At 29.6% G+C, this 21,400-nt stretch overlaps 1 protein-coding gene across 5 annotated transcripts in view; it reads right to left on the bottom strand.

Annotated features, from left to right (window-relative positions):
- Window positions 1-21,260, bottom strand: part of LOC116774506 (protein Fe65 homolog) — a 38,448-nt gene extending 17,188 nt beyond the window's left edge. The window contains exons 1-2 of one of the 5 annotated variants that reach the window (XM_061524779.1): window positions 21,097-21,260; window positions 14,057-14,214 (exon numbers count right to left, since the gene is read on the bottom strand). In XM_061524779.1, coding sequence (XP_061380763.1) covers window positions 14,057-14,183 — 127 coding nt within the window. In that variant the 5' untranslated portion in view covers window positions 14,184-14,214; window positions 21,097-21,260. Of the gene's footprint in view, window positions 1-180; window positions 254-5,241; window positions 5,605-14,056; window positions 14,215-21,096 lie in introns of those variants that run through there. The other 4 variants (XM_061524780.1, XM_061524782.1, XM_061524781.1 and 1 more) reach the window with 4 other exon arrangements.
- Between the last annotated feature and the right edge of the window lie 140 nt (window positions 21,261-21,400).

Raw genomic sequence — 21,400 nt, 5'->3', positions numbered from 1 at the left:
TAGCAAAAATTTACATTGATATATATATTCATAATAAAACATGATTATATGTATATGTTACTTGAAAATTTTCATATATTTTCATATATATGTAAGGAAAACTCAATATAAATAACATCAGTGTAATATGCATATAAAAATATTTCCTCTTTATCTCAGCAATCTACTGGTGATACTCACTTGTTCTCTTGTGAAGTCCCATGTTGTATCACTAGTCACATACTACGGTAAGGTCTACGTTCAACACACGTACCTATCGAACATCCACGGACGAGGTTATTTTAAGATGTTAAGGGAATTATGATTATAATTTAGTATAGAAACAAAATTAAAAAATTAACATAAATAGGATTTGAACCCGCGACTCTTTTTAAGTTCCAGCGACTTTTCTATATGAGCTATATGTCTTGCGAGTTTTTTAATAGTTCTATTTAAATCTAGTTTTTGTACGGATGACATTTAAAGTGTAAAATAATGTTACTGTTGTGAATTAATATCTGATGACGAATTAAAAAAAATATGTATGTATAAATGGAGAAGTATTTAAATGTAGAATTCAATAAACTATAGATGAATGGTGAATATCTCTCGTTCGTTAATTTTTTTTATTTGATTATTTTATTATTAAATCCCTTGGGTCTAGATTTGTGTAAGTCGTTTTATCTATTGGAGAATATGAAGATTCTTCACATTGAAACATGTTCTTCACTAATTAGCGCTGTGTGAAATAGTTGAAATGAAAAGTTCCACATGTCTCGAGTTATTTATTAAGAAATCTATATAAAAATGTTCACTTCTAAACTGTTTTATTGCTTAAAGAAATAATATATTTTTTTTTTATAAAATCGTTGCTTAATTAACATATATTCATAGAAGCTTACTCTATATGTAGGTATATATGATAAATATTTACTTTACTTAGGTATATACCGAAATATTTACAAAATGCATTTAAAAATAGTATGTTTGTATTTTAGCGTGAGATGGCACGAACTAAAGTTAGTAATAATTAAAATGTGTGCCGTGTGAACTCACGACGAAGTAAGTACACGAATTTTTTAACACCAATTAGAGACGCGAGGAATTAAGGAAAAGTAACACTTATATGACACGTAGATTGAGATGATTTTACAAAAAAATACTAGTCGTGATGTATTTCTTGGAAAATTTCATTACAGTCTATAGTTTTGGGGAGTAATTTTCTTATAGTTTCTGAAAATAAAACATACAAAAATATACAAAAGCCTTTGTTTTGTCCATGATTACGTTGGGTAAATGTTAGTAATGCTAATTCTATTTGCAATATGCAGACCGCATTGCACCAATTATACCTACACTACAAATTAGGAAACAACATATAATTGTGGAGCGTTATGTCGAAGAACAACAAATAAACAAAGTGCAGTTTTGAAATATAAATTAGGATTACATGACGGACGTAGACATCAAATCGGATGTAAATAAAATATATGCAATATATATTGTTGTAATTCAGTGTATTTATTTGGCGTCATGTAAGCCGAGTTTTACTTTTAAATGTTATATTTGCCGTTAATGAGAATACCTCGACACTTCACGTAATGAGAGTGGGTATTTGAAAGCGGAAGTGTCTTTATATTAGCATTACATATACCCGGTGTTGTTATTGTGGGAATGTATTATTGTATCATTTTTAATAATTCTATTTTTTACGTTTTAACTTAAAGTTTAGCTGTGATGGAAACACAATACTGATCTTAAGACTGTATTGCGCACTATTACATTAATATTTAATCGTTCTAATGTGTAGGAAGAATTAATCTATAAAAAATCCAAAATTTTGTACACGACGGAATTAATACAATCATATTGAGGATCACGAACAAAAAAGACTCATTTTGAGAACATAATATCGAATATTTTTTGCAAAGGTTTTTTATATCCTTGATATCAATTAAGTTTTATGTTGTATTATTTAAACAAATGAAAATGTATTTTCAAGTCTCCCGCAGCAACCAGTCCACAATTTATTCGTTTTGATTATAAAATACGAGTATAATAATAATAATCACACACGTACATGTTTTTATAAATGATATTAATGCAAATTTGATTCTGTAGTATTAAAACATAAAATTATCTTAAATATTTAATCTTTTAAACATTAATTGTCTTGAATTCTAAGAATCAGACTTCTAGAACAAGATTGTAAATAACGAGGTCATTTCTTTATACAAATTTTTAATTAGTCTATTGCTTGCCCAATCTAGACTTGCTCACTTTAATATCGTTAACCTGATTTTGATGGTGTTTATACTGAAATTTGTAAAAATATTTACATCGCCATTGTTCTGATAAAAATAATCGTTTAAGATATTACTTTACTTATTTATGTAAACAATATAATTATTATAACTTAATAATTCGTTAAAAAGTTTTTTTATATTTCACGTATGCTTTGTGATCAATATTTTTAAATATCTTAAAATTTGTACAAATTATGAATACTTAATGTATTTTTATTAATATAGATAAATTATATACATTTGTTATAATTAAAATTAAAAGTTTCTCGTTAATAGCAACCTCGGAGTATCACGTGATGTGTTAAATCCTGCACTAAGCGCATATCGACCTACATCCAAGCCTTCCCTTGTATCTTTGTGATTAGTCTCCTTTTCATTTAAAATTATATTTGTTTGAGATGAGGTTTCGTTATTTAAAGCACGTATATTTCTTTGTTTCTAACTTGTTTTACAAATGATTATTATTTTAGAGGTCGTTTTAAAACATAGTTCTCGTATTTATTGCAGTTTTTTCTAGTGTTTAATCTCTCAGCTGATTTTTATATTTTATTTAGAGCAAATTTACCAATTTGACAACAGAACTAAAGAAAGCAAAACAATAATATTAAGTCTTAAAATCACTTACGACATATCTTATAAATACACTTTGATATAAATCGCGTCGTTTTCAAATTATAATAATAGCAAATTTATGAATATACAAAATCCTAGGAGTATATGAGTTATAGCTTCAACAAACAAACATACATTTCAGTTTAATATATTACACGTGATGCTTTGATAACAATAAAAAGTCTGAAGCTAGTTTGAATGCTAAATGAGTAAAGGAGTTCTTTGTCTGAATGCATTAACTCGTCTGACCTGATCTCGCGTCTGTATGGACCCGGATCTCAGTAATTATTATCACATTTCATAATTTGTAATTATTTTATCGAAACATCTCAATAAACACACGGACCGTTTCCATATAAACATGATTATCTAATAAAAATGATATCTCATGTGCTCCCATCCTGTACAAATAGTTAAAATTAAAACTAATATAATAATAAATTATAATTCCTAGAATTTATATTTTTATCTTATTTTACTTACGTTTAAAAATCGTTTGACATATCGTGTAGACATTTAATGAGATCTAAGACTTTCGCGAGTTTTATTCATTTAAATGAAACTAATATATTTTCGGATATACTACGCGGATTTTATTATTTTAAAACCACATACTCCCGACGTTTCGGTTACTTTTCAGCAACCATGACCACGGTATTATGTAGTTTTAAAATAATAAAATCCGCGTAGTATATCCGAAAATATATTAGTTTCATTTGTGTAGACATTGTTATGTATAGGATGCGCCTTGTATTCAATATAAAATTCTTATAATTTATCCGTTAAAATCTATGGAATCCTTATTAATTTTCAAAATAGTAATTCAGTTAAACAAGATATTGTTTAATGAACTATTATTCTGGCAGTCAGGGTATGAATAGTTAAAAAGCATATTCCTTAACAAAGCGTCAAATCGTCCAGGCTTTATACTTTGTACATTTCCATAAATAAATGGGGTCAACAAACCCAAACATTATGCCCCAAATTCTATACGCAATTGATGTTCTAGATTTGGCAACGTAAATGGGTTCGCTTATAAGCAAAGTAACTATCAAGCCAATGATTTATGAAATGGCTAAAGGAAAACTTAGGAAAATGCTGAAGGAGAAAATATATTCAAATTTAAAGAAAGAAGAAGTTACCGGGATAAGAAACATGTTTAAAATTCATTATAAATAAAATGTTTTATATTCGAACAATTCTCTGTTTTTTTTTATCAAGTCGTATATTTATTTATAGACTGTTATACACAATTGGATTGTATAGATAAAGCAAACGCCCTAATCCCCATTGTATGAAATCAAAGCTATTCATCATTAGATCGGTAGACCTATAATTGTGTCAGTAATTACCTACCTCTGTGTATCAAACTGTGGGTATGTGATTTAAGCTATTATTTATGAAGTAGCTGTGGACTTATCATCGGCATCGCAATGGAATGTTTCGAAGTTTTTAATTATAATTGATTTTATAATCTGTTGTTATTAATTCTTTATTGCAATAAAACGCTCCAACTATTTCTTAACAGGCAGTTTGATAGAAATATAAAATCGAAATTAAATGGTTTAAATGATGGACGGGGATTAAAAATATCGTCAGAACCACCGCTCCGTTGCAATATAAATTTTTTTTTGCGTCACGAATTTCACCGGTTTCAAAATGGCGGATAAAAAAAGGGTTCGAAGTACTGACAATCAAAAATAAATAGTATTCAACTTGAATGGAACATTATTATAGATTCTACACTTAATTGGAGATATCTTATATTAATATTCAATATTTTCCATGTAATGTATCGGCAGGAGTTTTTTGCCGATCAACAGAGGTGCATTCCGTTATTTAGAACAAGTGAGATTCCTAACATGATTATAACTCATAAACATAATTTGTAAGTGTTAATACTTCTTTAGGAATAAAATAACAGACAGAGTCACAGGCTTTAACATGTAAAATGAAAGCTTTTAAAGCCGGTTACCTAAAGAGTCGTGGGTTCAAAACAATTTCACCCTTCGAGTGATACGTCATTGTTGTGACGTATTTGGGTCACTAATGGGAAACTAATTGATAATGACTAATTTGTTTTATTCATTTATTGTATTATTAAATTTCAAATTCAAAGCGATATTTTATGGTTTTAAAATTAGCTATTAATTAATTTTTGATATAATGTTAATTGAATTAAAAACGGTATATTTGTTTTTTTTTTTAATATACTCCTTTAAATATTTAAATGGACAAATTAAAAAGATTCGTAATAAAATTTTCATCCGTCTTCGTATATATTTCAATTCCATGGAACATCTGATATGTTTTAAAATACACATTGTTACATGAACAAACATACACCGAGTCCTCGTTCAATCCGTTCAACCGGGATTAACCCTGAGTAATTGGATGATCGGATCATCCCTAACACAGATTACATAACAGAATTAAACAGTTGTGACATAAATACACAGACTCATAAAAAAATGCATCGAAGAACAATGAAAAATCAATACATCACAATCAAAATATTTAATGTATAAAATATCCTTAATTGACCCAGACCCGAATAAGTCGAGCGGATCACGCTAACAGAACACAATAAATCTGAACCTCGTACGCCGATGTAATCACAGTTTCACTTGGATTTAAATCTGATGCTTTATACACTTTAAAAACAAGTGCATCGACGCGATGTCCGCGGCAGACTGACGTGCGGGTGCGGAGCGGGGAGGGAATCCTCTCCCCCCACTCTCCTGCTAATACAGATATAATAAAACTTTTTGGTTCATTTCGGCTGTATAGTCACACAGTGTATACAAATGGTTTCTGTGATTCATAATGTTAGAACGCTAACGAGATGCTACATTAATCGTTACTTTTTAATTCTATCAATTATTTCGTTTTCGTTTTTTTTTCAATCATTTCACAAGTATCTAGAATGTAACTAAATTTGTAATTACCTAAATTTGTTCTGATTTCATAAAAACGTTTTTATTATTGATTGATTTGACAAAAATTTAAAAGTAATGTGTTGCAGGGCTCGTTATAAACAGTGAATTGACAAATGTGGAGTCGTTGTAGAGCTGATGAGGACCGAATTTTGGTTGTGTAACGAAATATTTTATAACCACTCCACCGATTACGGATTATTGATTTAAAATTGTACATAATAAATCAATAGAAAAACTAGGTACTATTATAATGTGATTGAGTTAGTATTTTATTGATAGTTTTAAATGTATTTGAAGTTAATCAAATCGTTTATAACCTTATAGGTATAAGTATTTTTGTATTTTTTTTTTACAAAATCAAACTCTTTAATTTAATGAAACTCTGAACTTCAATTGAAGGTAGTTTTTCTTATTTTTGTTTAAACAAAATATAATGGTAAAATCTATTTACAATTTTGTGACAAATTTCAGTAACAGACGCTCTCTTTGATATACTTGTATAGTTATTCAGAATTTATTGAAACATGGACAGGTTGACTATTTTTGATGTGACTTTAAAAAAAAAAATTTTAGAAAAGAGAAAGAGAAATGAGTTTAAAGGTTTTTATACAGTTATAGTTTGTAATCGATTGCTGAGATCTGAAAATGAAGACGAGTATTTCAAAGTGAATCCGCGGTCAAAACATATAGAAACAGATAAAAATATTATGTTTATTAGAAAAGTTTATAGCGGTCAATAAAAACCTATTTCTCATATTATATCCCACAAAACATATCAGCACATACATAAGTTTAAAACAAAAATAAAAACGCTTTACGTTACAACAAAAAAAAAAAATTATCATATCGTTCCTTTTAGTACATCCGCCATATTAACGATATTTATAAAGAACGAATGACATTCAAAAAATAAAGCAACAATCACACTACAATCTTTTTCAATAATTTTTTTAGTGTTAAATGTTGTTGAGGACAGATTATATTTTTTACAACCAGAATATTGCAGGCGCTGGAGTAAAAGTATCTCGTTTAATGTCTATGACAAACCGACAAATATACAAAGCGTTATAATCATAATCATCATTTAATGATTTAATGATTTCTATGATATTAAAGAATCTATTTTGTTCTCTATGAGATTTCTACTTTACTTTATTCTTATTTATATTTTTATAATGTTTTTAAATAGAACAAGGTTTAGAAAATTTCATAATCTAAAACAATAAGCTTTTATAAATCAAATATTCAAATCTGAAACGAGCTGAGAAAGGTATATTTATTTATCGGGTAATATACAGTTATATTACGAAATAATATATCATATTTTTTAAATTATAACTGGATTTCTAAACGGAATTTAAGTTATCTAATAGACAAACATATACATTATCTGTAAATACACGAACGGGGCACAATCAAGGTTAACTTTAAGCCTTTTGAAATAAAACTCACACGACCCGGTCCAGCTCCCGGTGGAACATTTTATCTAAGTTGCTCTTTGACCAAATAAAATGGTTTGCACTAATCCGGGACTTTTCTATACCCGCCATTTTGAGCTCTGAATTGCGAAATCCGCTTTGAAATTAACACTAGTACGGCTGCGTGATGGTACCTACAGTATGATGAATTATTAAAACATAAAGAATTCCTGTAATTAATTTCTAATCTATGACGTCATCGTGATGTCAACATAAGCTCCTACGCCAGGTCTGGTATATGATTATTTCAACCTTCAGTTATGACATGTGACATTTCAGAAGATTTACACATAAATGGACAGGTTTTTATGTTAATATTAACTTAAGTCTATAGACTAGTTGATGGTCTATGAACCAGATCTAGATGTAATGAATTTATCATCAGCGCTGGAACTCCTTAACGTCGGTTCTTTGTTTCTGTCGAAATCATATTCTTTCCCTATTCTCCCTTAATCCCGATAGTTCCCAGTTCAATAACCTCGAATCCTCTCTGAACTGAGGCGGTCACTGACAATCACCTGGAAAATCTGCTCATTCATCACGATGTTTAAAAAAAATTTAACTAACAAAGTATAATCAGTAGTTTCTGTGCTTAAAGTTACAACCGTACATTGTTTCATACACTTTAATTTAAAGGTGTTAAAAATGGATGGATGTTTGAAATAATAGCGACTATTTAATATTTTGTTGTTTGATTTCTATAACAAAAAACTTATACAAATTCATATTTTTTTTATACAAAAAAATAAACAATAGAAGAGCTTTTAAACAAATTCAGTTTCTCAACAATGAACAGAAATAAAACTATATATTGCCAATAAAATTCTTACTAAAAGCACGGTTTCTTACAACATATTAAACCCAAACGAACCCAAACAGTTATTTACACGTTTTTAAAAAACCGAAAGTCCTCAAGGGTAATAATATATATAATACATACGAGAGTAACAAAACGACACCAGTTACAACATACATATACAAACATACTACACTAAGTAAGAGTTGCCATCGCGTACTCAAACACCGATAGTATTAACGTTATCAATTCTTAAACCAGCAAATCAAACAAATGAATGTAATGAAAGCAAATTACGTTAAAACTGTCAGTATAAAGTTTGAGATGTGGACTCGTTATAACGACCATTGAAATAAGTATAACAGAACAATTTACACAAACAGTCAAAAGGTCGTTGAACCGCTTATTAAAAGCCGAACTTTTCCCATTAAAACGTTTTTTAGTTACGGGATAATTATTTTCCCAATTACGCGAAGTGTTTTTTATTCCATGAAATGTCATTTTAACGCGAATTTAATTAAGATATTTCACAGCGCAACGCGTCACCTAACGCGTTGAGAGCGTTGAAATAAAATTTAAATAATATAAATAATTTTATTTATACGTAGAATCAAAAATGTTTACTTCCAAAAATCTGTTACCGACTGTATCAGAACCTAAAAAGTAAATGTCTTTAACCTAATGAGAAGTTGTATGTATGTACGTACTTGTTAATCTCTGTATATCTACTTTCTCTGTTTTTTAGTAAATAAATATCTAATTTAATTATTATATAAACATCTAAAAAATTTGTCTTAAAAACGTATAATTCAACATTTTCCTACAAACCATGTAAATTAAAATAAGTAAAATCTTATTTATTACATTACTATTCCCTGAAATTATTTCGTCATTTATTTATTTCATATGAAAAATCCTGAGATATTTTATCACATAGAGTATTTTTTATATTATATGTGGGTACATATTTCACTGTTCTTAATAAATACACAATTGTAATACGCCAAAACAAAACAAAAAAGAATTTATTCAAAAAAAAATAAGAAAAAAAAAAAAAAAAAATATATATATATATATATATATATATTAAATTTTCCTACCAAACTCCACTAACTGAAATTCACCCTAATTATCTGTTTCCATTTGAACGATCCAGAGTTCACGGTTGGTGACGTAAATTTATTGAAATCTGGTCAAGCGCATACAAACGTCCGACTTTTTATATACAGCGCAAGTTAAAACCTGTTTCTTATATACAAGCAAATTAACCAATACGTGTTGCATACATAGTCACGTTTACGAAGCACTTTTAACTGAAGTGAAAATTTTGGTTCTGGTCTTGTTTATACGAGTACATGTACTTTCTGAGTTATATATTTGTAGTTATACATTCATATTTCTAGAGATCCGATCTGTACAGGGATTGCTAAGCTCGTCGTTATAAAAATAATCCTTTTAGACAAATGAAATCATTATAATAATTTTCAAATTAACCACTTTATGAATGCCAAAAATTCTACTAATACATGAGGTGATAAATTTTGTATAGAATCCCACAATATTTGATCACAAGTTAGTCATACTGATTTGTAATAAAAGAAAAATAAGGTAGAATATCTTCTATTCTAGACAGACACTGTTAAGAATTTTGTTAGCAATAAAACTTGTACTATTTTAAATAAAGAGTATATTTTCTTCAAGTTCGAAAACCGTCCTTCGGCATCGTTCCTAAACTGTGACTGGAAGGCCTCCTAAGGAATAGGGGTTTTGCAAACAGTTCCACGAGGACCGCCTCGCTGTCACAAACATGTTTCAATGATGGACAGTTTAATTGAATCAGTATATAAAAATTGGTTTTTAAATAAAAAAATTAACAGCAAAATCTTCAATTTTCATGTTAAATCTCACCGTAATTGAATAATGAATATAACTTATTTTATTAAATAAAATTAAAAATACTTTTAATAAATTGATCATCTGTACCGACATGTATTGATTATCTATTAGCGAGTGAGTGAAAGAGGTCATTGACCTTTAAGCTCTTGTGTGTTATGAAATTATTATGTTTGTGCTTTGCGTAGTATATGTTCATACGTATTTAATTGTAACTTATAAATAACTCTTAGAATGACCTTCCAATATTAACAGATGTGACGCGTATTTATAATAAAGCAATGAAAAATATACTTACAGGAAAGGTTTAATATTGACCAAAATTTTTTGGAAATTATAGAAGACTTACTTAGATTGACGAAGATTTCTTCTATAGTCATAAATAACTTGTATTTGAATAAGAAATATGATATACTGAAATTATTCATAAAATTCAATTAAAACTGGTCATAATCTCGTCTTGAAGCTTTTAATATACAACTGAACTTACTCAACTTCATCGGAACATTGGATAGAGAATTCTCAAAAACGATATAAAGACACATACCATTCCGATAACTGAATGACTGTTTGAAGCCTCGGAGGCCTACATTAAATACATTGGATAACGACCCTAACGGCCTCGTCATACGAACGACTTTCATTTAAACTCGTGATCTGACTTATTCATGGCGAAATGGGAAAACACGTGAGTCACCGCCTCACTGAAAAATACGCTTCCTGAAAACAAGTTCAGTAGAATTTCGCTGCAGTCGCCGATGAATTACAATACTTGTAAATTACACTCAAACGTTTCTGTGACTTACAAGAGTGATAAAACTGCAAGCAATGCCCATTCACGATTTGCACTTAAATATATACAGAATCCTCTCAAGAACATAAAACTGCTTCTTTAATACTATACATTTATTATATAAGTTATATATTTTTCTGATCCGTAGTTTTCACCTTATTATTCCGTCTGATATTTTTTAGAGTTCATTAAACTCGAGGACGAGCGTTTGAAACAAAACCTCTCAGACATAGAAACTTCATACGATTTAAATTCAAATGAAACTAACTTTACAATTAAGAGTAAATACAAAACCTTTCTTATTATCGAGAAAACATCGGTTATCTGAGTGTATGAAGGAGAGCAAATTGATGAATTTAGTTTGATTTTATCTTAATTGAATCAGCGCCTACAGAGTTACGATAGTTGTCAACGAAGGGAGTTAATAAGGAGAGAGAGAAGGGAACACAGCCTGTTCAGATTACTCATTACTTTAGATACCTAAAATAATCTTTGAACTATGAATGAGCTCATATATATTAATATTCTAATTTAATATATTCTACTTCCGACTACTTTCTCGCCACGTTATATGTCATTCAATTTTATATGCTGAAGTGCATTGAGGAAGTTTTCTGTTACAAGACAAGTTGAGACAAAAATTTCTATTTAAATCTGTCAACTTGAAACAATAATCGTGTGAACAGAAAGGTTACTTATAATAGCATAGCAATTAAATGCGACATATCAATAATATACTTAAATTTAGCTAGCATTTAGCTCTTTTTTTGTCGGTATGAAAATTCTGTATTTATTAAATATTATTTTTTTGTTTACTGCCATTTAAAAGTCAGTTACAAATATATATTCTTTAAAATAATATATAACGAGTTAAAATGGAGGAAACAAGGTTTGGATTATAGATGGTAGAGTCCAGCCGTGGTCAAGTAACTACAGCTCGAACATGAGCTGACTCGACCGGGGAAGTACCACCCTCTCACAGAAGATCGGCGCGAAATATTCATTAATGACTGCGTTTCGTCCGTTGAGTGGTATGATGACACGATGATACGATGAGCCGGTTGCCCTTTGTTTGTTTCCACCCTTTTCTACCATTTTCTTATTCCCACCCCTCCCTTTCCCTCAACAACCAAGGTTGGTAACGCATCCGCAACATCTCTGTCACTACTGACCTGCCCTACCCTGCCCTGTTTGCTACCTTTCACATAAAAAATAGTAATTGGAAAACTGTTTTTAGCCGGCATTTCTTTTTTTAACTTTTTTATAATAATAATAATCGATAGCTTATAGAGAAGGAGAGAGAGAGAAAGAGATAGGTGGATAGATTATGATAAAGATTGATTTGAAGAGAGACAGATGTTTTAAAATATATTGTAGAGTAAAATACATTTGTAAGTTTGTAACCAAATGTCGTTTGACTATAACTTGGATGGAATTATATATATAAATAAGTTATGTTATACACATTAAAATTATTTGTAATTCGTTATCGTGAACCGGAAATATTATCAAACATTTTAAGACACACAAATTTATATAACCATACAATTAACTTAATAATTTTAATTTCTTTCATAAAAATCTACTCGATATTTTTGTGTAAGAATTTATAATAAAACAATTTATATATGTTAGACATCACAGTCAGTACATATTATATTTATAACCATCAGATCGACATAACATTCTGAGTACAAATATAAGGTTAATTTATGTTAAAACCGCCGTCTGGTCACGCAAACTTATCTGTAGACATCTCGGCGCCGACTGGGGCGTATCTTAGAGTTATTACTTGTATAGAAAAATTCCACTTTTTTTAAATTATTTGTATTAAAATTAACATTATTTGAACATGTGTACACAATATAAACTTCAAATTTTAACTCGTAAAAGGATTTTATATTATGATGAGTTACTTACGTGAAGAGGGATTTAAATCAATCGTTTAAATTATATGACGTCATACTTAACTTATAAAATATTTAAATCGGGAATCGGAACTAGCGAAATATATATTTAAAATATCATGTCTGCGGGTTGTTTAGAACGATTGTCCCTGAACGTACACAATAAAACACTTGGTATAGAATGAGGTCACGGAATTGTAACACTTGACCTTCACAGTACCAGCTCCTATAACGTCTGCATGTGTCTCTGTTTGTCAACGACCTGGTGTTTAATCGGTCTCGAATCTAGAGAAATGTAGGGTTTAAATGATATCAATCAATCAATACATATTATAAAACAAAGTCCCTCGCCGCGTATGGCTGTCTGTCTGTTTGCGATAAACGGAAAAACTATTGCACCGATTATCAAAAAGGTATCACCACTTGTTAGCGTTATTCTCGAGGAAGGTTTTAGTATATAATTTGTTAAGGTTTTGTATTTACTTGTACATTAACGATATTTTTTGAAGATGTCGAGAGCTTTTAACGAAAACGCTGACTAGTCTTTGAGATATTACAAAATAATATTTTGTGGAATTGTGTATCTTATGTAGGTCTACAAAAAAGTCCGCGGTGGCATATGTCTATACCTCAAGGAAACATATTATATCCGTTTTACAAATTTTAAAAATTATCATTCCTAAAACGTTTATTGGAAAGCTATTTACTTAAATACGGTATTAAGTCTTATCAAAATAAATTACTTCATTTTAAAAACCTACATTAGTTATCATAATACAAATTTATCATAATATAAGTTATCATAATATAAGTTTAATATTTCTCAAAGTTAAATAGGCTATTTTATATTTTTTGTTAAGAGTCCGTGCGAAGCCGGGGCTGGCTCCTAGTATCATATATTTTTAGATTTACTTGTACTTTATATGAAATTCAATAGTCATAAACAAATGTATCTATATATTTGTTATTAATTGACAATTTTATATTGAATCGGTGTAAAAAATATAAATCTTTTTCTTTGAAATCAGTTTTCTTTATACGATATACGGTTGTGACATTTTTCAGGTATGGCCCCTTTGTTTTTACTCAGATTCTTTATATAAACTCAAAGTTTCCGTTCTTTACTGATGTTCATGATTACATATTAAAACATTTTTAATAAGAAGTTGCTAATATTGTTCAGCGAAATTTTATTAAAATAATTCGTATAATTTCTTGTCTACGCGTATAATATGAAATATGTTTCCATTTTACCAATAAGCAATACCTTATCACTTAACTCTGCTTGAGCTGTTCATTGTCTTACAATTAGTAATTCCGATTTCCGTGTACGGAGTAACTCCACCCACTGACCTATGAAACTGTCCTCGTCGCTGGCGTGCAGCGCTTGCATCACGAGGGCCAGCAGCGCTGGTCGTGGCAGCGCGGGCGCGGGCCCGGCCTGGCTCAGCGCGGCGGACCGGCTGGACCCGGTGGGCATGCCCTAGAGGACCTCTGGACTGATCATCGCACTGCACAGAACATTCGTCATTTAACACGGACCTCGCTGGTGACGATTGAGTGAATTTAAAAGCGATACATGAGCGATGATTAGTGACTTTGGAAGCATACATCGGAAGGTTCTGGGAACATCAAGAAGCAAAGTCAGGCACATATATAGTGTATGTGGTTCGTGAGGGTGAATTGAAAATGTGAGTTTCCAGTTAAATGCATCTGGTATCCTAGAATCTAGATAGCTGGTGCCCTATTGATCTAGACCTGCGACATCTAGTTACTGTGTGTGCCACTACAGCTCTTCCAATTCCAGCGCCCAGGGTATGTTTAACAGTTGCATTTAAGCACCATTAAAGTTACGAGTTCCCAATAATGTGTCTGTATCACGCCACGTATTAATGATGCCAACGCCATAAGCTTAGTGGAGCTGCGTGAGACGAAATGACAGACTGAACGAATATGTATTGTTATTGAAAATCGATAACTGCTACAAGTTGAAACATGATCACTGTTGATTTATTACAGCATTACAATACAAGTATGAGACAGAGTTGTCTGGGTGAGATCTTTAAAAATTTGTCATATATTAACCTTGGACAAGAATGTTGAGAATTGCTCAAGAATAACAGGAACCTAATCAACAAGGTTGATAATGAAATCATTATTTTTAATGACATTTTATGTTAATGAATTTTCATATTAGATAAGAATGTATGAGACTGATTTTGCTGTGATATTTATATAGGAAGGCGTGTTCCTTCATTTCATAATTATTATATCAGATCCCCGCAATGCTTTTCTACTGCATTAGCTTTTGGCTGCCAACCAAGAAATGTTAGCCACATCAGTTTTTAATCCATACTCGACAGAAAGTTACATCTCCGTATCGATATGGCAATGAATCTTTTTCGTATACATAAAATAATCCATATTATTATTAATATATATTTTTATTTTTCTTTAAACTTAAGTACATTAAGAGATGCTTACAATTTCTTGTGCCTGTATCGCAATATGTTAATGTAACTCGCCAACTAACACAATGCGGTCATTGTAAAGTTTTGGACTCATTAGTCGTTCGCCATAGGAAGAGGTATTCTTATTTTTACGTTTTTTTTTAAATTAAAAAACTGATCTTAATAACAGTTAAATGTCTAAATCACAATTGTCTTGTTGATTTTGAAGGTTGTATGACAAAAAAATTACTTTATTTTTATATTGATAATTAAGATATGTCTTTCAACCACCAGTGTGAAGTTTGAGCGACTTTATAGTTAATGATAAGCCCTTGTTCACAGCGGATCGTTCTTACGGCTTCTGTAGTACATAAAAGCAGGTGTAGCAAGCATTGGTAATGACAAACGCTTCAGTTTCAATGACTATAAAAATAACAAATCAGATTCTATTGTGACAAAATCTTGTGAAATACTCTTAATAAACGATATTTAATATAAATACTTCAGAAAGTCGTGCATTTCAAACCGTATGAATGTAGTTTAAATGATTTATAAAAGCTATAGTGCAGTACGGCGTTCCATGACACATGTAACAGGCATGGTGTCTGCCGCTAACGAGAAAGGTCAGAATACCATGCGTTCATACACGATTCCGACAAGCGCTACTTCCCAGTAGAAGACCTTGAACTTCATTGGCTACATTGAAATGTTTTAATTGTATATTTTGAAATAAATATCATGACGCATGCGGTTATTGGTTTAATTTTACGCTGACTTTAACTATATCAGTTTTATACGGTTGCGGTGGAACGTAAAGGGCTTATGTTTTAATTTCTTTCGATTAAGAAGAATATTAAGAAGGGACTAATATAAATGATTTTTTCATATTAAATATGACAAAACTTTAAATATATATTGTCGAGTACAATGCAATGTTATGCTGATTTTCGAGATTTATTTTTTAAATAAATTGCTTCTATGTCTGAAATACTGCAATACATTTTTCCTTTGAACATCTTTAATAAGATTTTAAATCGTTAAACTGAACGACCATTCATACTTTTTCTTATATAATAGGAACGTTGGAACAGTAAGTTATAAGTATGAGAACGTGAATTCGTTCTAAGGCTAAACGATAACGTGCGCAAATATAAACACACCTTTATTGACACACGAGCTTCGTAACCATGATCGACTTTGTCACAAATAATTTAATATTAATAAGAAATTGAAAAATAAAAACTAATGTGGTAAAATACAAAAAAATTAACCAACACTGCGACTAAGTTGACAGAGATGTATTTTTTTTTTAAATGTCGTGTCCTTGTTACTTGATGTAAAGATACGCTCTGTTTTGCTTATATATTATAATACTTATCTATAATAAACATGTCAAAACATAATGTATGTCATTTCACAGCGGTTTTAAGAAACGAGATTACTTATAAGAAAAAGTGATACGAAAGTTAAATTTTACAAAATAAAATATATCACTTAAATTATAATTATGTTTATATATTTATTTATTTTTTTACCTACTATATTTATTTTTTATTTTGTGTGTAATTATGTTATTCATTCAGCTAATATATAGGAAACATAAAGATTAAATTTCCTATTTTTATACAGGATTGAAATTATTAATTTGTCCAACTTATATCCAAATAGTCACTATAACTAAAAATCTCGAAGGTTAATTCATCAAACTTGTAAAACTAATTTAAAGGCTTGATAAATGTATTGTATAAGGTATATTTAATTCCAGTCCATTAATTTAAAGGACGGAGTCATATTTCTGTAAGTGTCCCGTAACAAGTTAATAGGGACTACACAATGTAAGTCTCGCTTACAAACTTTCGTTGTGCTTACAATGGGTTGGTTTTGTGTCTCCAATCATGTTGTTCCTACCTCTGTAGCACGTGACTTAGTATAGCAAAGTAATTTTCAATTCGTAACAGTATACAGATTTAGATGCGAGGTTTAGGATAAAAAAATATTTCAAGACAAATTAATCTATTAATTTTCGATCTCTTTGGAGTTTTTATCGAGTAGTATAAATAATTTTAATCTTTAAATATAATCCATAAGAGTAAAGTTTTGGAACGTCGTAACGAAATTTACAAAAGTACCTATACCAAAAATCAAACAATGTCAAGTAATTTTTTTTTATAAAAATATAATAAATAAAGCGCAGTCAATAAAAATTTTCTATCAGGACATATCAAAAGTAATTAATTGCAAGTGAGGCAATAAATAATAGGTACTAATTATAAAAATTAAATGATAGAACTAAAAAAATATTTAAACATTAGACTGAATTTCAGGATTAATACTGGACATTCATTAACAGCAAAACTGAACATTTTAATGAATTAGTAATAATAGAAAAAAAATTATAACCTCTAAATTGCACTTTATATTTTTCAATATAAATCTTATTCATTATTTTATATTTTTTAAAAGAAAAATCATTTTTATTTACGTTGTTTTAACCACATCAAATATTACATTATAGTAATCACGTTTAGCACGCCACATCGCAGCATCACCCCCGTAGCTCCTCCCGTAATGAGATCATTAAATCCGTTTAATTTGCAACATGCTCTCGTTACATTAATGAAATATCGCAAAAAACCTCTTCCGTACATACGAGTCCTTCTTATGTAAATTATAATTTTATTAAGTAGACACGTGCTGTCATAATATAAAATCATTTACCACACTACAGTACGAAGTTTGATACAAATGTATGGCAGGAAGGCCGTCTTTACTATTTTGATTGTTTTAAAACGAGATAAATAAACAATAGTTCTTATTATTCGAACTAAATTCTAAATGAGGATTGCTTATGACAAACAAAAGGACAAAATTGAGGAGTTGTTACTGCTTTATTGTAACTTATATTACATAATTAAAATTAACATTGTTACAAATTAAATGACAGTTCAAATTTACGATGGCCAAATTACCATTGTCTACATACAAGATAAATAGATCAATACGTAAGTGGAACGAAATAAATGCAGCCGTTATAGTGCAAGCCTTAGGCCTTTGACTGTTTGTGGGTCACTTATCTGCTAAAAGCCTGAGGCCTGAGTGATTAAAAACGTAATACTGAGAGGAATGTTAGAGAAATCGTTGAAGAGATAGATTATATGAAAAGACTTTCAAGTACTTAGACGTATTCCATTAAAAACTTCACATAAATATTTATTTTAGCGCAAAGAAATAAAATGATACAGCCGGAGTTATTTACACGAAAAAATATGTATTTTTTAGTAAATGGAATAGATTTATTTATAATATTTTATATATATACTGTATTTAAGTCTCTCAGCTGTTTTTATTCAATTTTATAGGTTTAGTTGTATTCGGAATAAATATAAGGAAGTCTGTAGATTGAACTTATATCAACGATTCCCTTAATTTATTTGTCGATCAATAAAATGATTATAATGTTCCGTTTCTTCTTATATGATATAAACTTAAAACTACGACGGTTCCGTCGATCGATAAAACGAAAAGTCTGCGGGCGCCTTTATTAAAACAAAATTGTTATTAATGGTACATTATGCAAAGTTCACGGCTCTCTTAATTTACACTCGATACGCATACCGCTTTCAAGATGTCCAACTAGCAGCGTAACTTATATTCAACTTTGAAACTTTGAAAGTAAATTAATTTATAACATATTGCATTCTCAAATTTATTGTTTAAACCACTTACTGGAAAGGTTAATTGAGTTAAGTATATACATAGACCAGAAGCTTTCACGAGACTTATAAGGAAACTGATGAACAGGAATCAAAAATATTTTTTTTAATTAATAAATTTCATATTACAAACATACATATGTAAGAACATATAGCTTTTTAAATAGCATACGAGTATTTTACCTATAGATTATGTATAAGCATGGTTTTAGAGAACCGTGGAGATACATAATTAATAATCAAATACATAACCTCCGTGTTTAATGTCGGTTAATGACTTTAAGACATTTCATCTCTTTGTCTATACCCTTTAGACGTTATCTTGAAGTTTTAAAAACTTATTTTCGACTGGTTAAATAAGATAAGTTTAATTATACGTACATATAACTTTGTTGCGGGATTCGATATCCTAATTTAGGTTTTCATAAGGATCAATCGGAATAATTAATCTGATCGTATGAAAATGTGTGTATTTATCAATTATCTCATACTAAATACATGGGGTTATAGCGTAGAATACTTAGCGAATGGTATAAAGCGATGAATATTATTCTGTACAATTTAATTATCAAGTAATCGGACTGTTAGCGTTACTTATTAAAACAGATTTTGTTTATAAAATATTTTTAAAGTTCAAATATTTTTATCATCTATGTTAACGTAAATATAATAGAATATAAAACATATATATCCAATCATTTTCATTAAAAAAGCTGACCATAATGGCAATAAACGCTGCTAAAGTCCTTTACTGTTGTACCGGTGGAAAAAAAATTGCACCAAAGTGATTGCAGGTCCTCAAAGCTTTCATTGGAAGCACGAGGGTGTCAAGTATCTCTACTGTCGGACGCTCTACGAGTCCTTTACCTTCTCTTGTTCACAATTTAATTAATTTTACATAGACTTTATCAGGCATACAAATTTACTATAGAATAATGTATTATAAACGTCACAAAGGTGTTTGATATATACGCTCATTATTACCATATTAATTGTAAATAATTATTAATAATACTTCCAAATTATTGTAAATTAAAACGACAATACAAAAAAAAATTAGATGTTGTTTTGTATGGAATTGAAACTTTTATATTAAAATATATCTGTTATGAAGTTTTTTCTATCCAGAGTGATAGTATTGGTTACATAATAATCTGTTGAAACAGTATTCCTAAATTGATATTAAAATATATATTTTTTATTAAAACCAATATTATTATATAAATAATACTAAATTGAATATTTATTACAATTTCTATTGATCGTATTATATATACGTAGCGAATCTTAGTTATGTTGTTTTTGTAATCGGATTGTATACATAGGTTTTCTTAAAGGTTCCGGAAGTCAAAGCGGTTTACTGGCTTATTGGTTCAGGGTTATTGTATTTTTAGCTCCTTGTTTTATTTCTTATATATATAATTTTATTTATATTTATTTGTTGATATCACGATATTATACGAAATTTAAAATTAATACCTGTCACATACTTGTGCCTAACACAGTATTATACTCGCATATTTTAAATCATACTATTATAAAGATATGATTATTGAATGTTATATATTCAATAAGGTATTGTAAGTAAATATTCCTGTTTGAAACGGATATATATAGATTTATTTATTTTGTTTAATTTGAATGCAAGGGATGTTATAACTTTTTGATAATTTTATTCCGATTTATTACTTCATATACCTAAAATTATTATTAATATTAATTGTAGAAATAAAATTGGTTGTAAGTGCCGCTGACATTTCTTCTGATATATTTATGTATGTATGTAAAATTTCAGCCAAGACGCATTATTCATAAGGTCAACGGCGATAAAATCGATTCTTTACCAACATTCAAAACAGCCACAGACCTTTTTGTACACATTTCTAATATTCTATACTTTTTACGTCGCACAAGAGGTGCCACCTTAAGGAATAGAAGCCGACATTTTTAAGACGCAAATACTTTTACAAGGTCATTATTTGTTTTTCTTATTCTTTACTATATTACGTAACAATGTATCATAAAAGTGGATATAGTCTCTTGGGTTTTTATTTAGTTATAACGGTATTGGGACTTCAAGAGATTAGTTGAAAGTATATTTTCATGTAGCACTCCGAATATTAAAATGAATAATAATAAATGTTAGTTTATAAGCAATGTTTACCTTGATATTCTTTGCATTAATTAAAAAAAAAAAAAAAAAACAAAATATAGGTTAAAAAAGACTTACCTCTCTAATCAATCGCAACTCCCGATATTTAATAATATTATGTAATTTCAACAAACAATTTCTCCCACAGGAAATATCACTCCACTGTATAAAATTGTCTCTATATTAGTAATTTCTGTATCTTGAACGATAGTTTGTGACGCAAGAGATATAAATGGTAAAATAAAATGGACTCCCAATTTGGGGTAAGTGAGTCGAATCGGACAGCGCATGCGCGGAGCGGCCCTGCGTTTAGAAACACCCTTTGCGTATTTCATACGGGCACGAAAACAAACAATGTCGTACACAGATAGAACAGAATATG

The sequence above is a fragment of the Danaus plexippus genome, chromosome 26 (assembly GCF_018135715.1).
Source record: "Danaus plexippus chromosome 26, MEX_DaPlex, whole genome shotgun sequence".
NCBI classification, from domain to species: Eukaryota; Metazoa; Arthropoda; class Insecta; order Lepidoptera; family Nymphalidae; genus Danaus; species Danaus plexippus.
The sequence above is the reverse complement of the archived record's forward strand: the minus strand, read 5'-3'. Positions and strand labels throughout refer to the sequence as shown.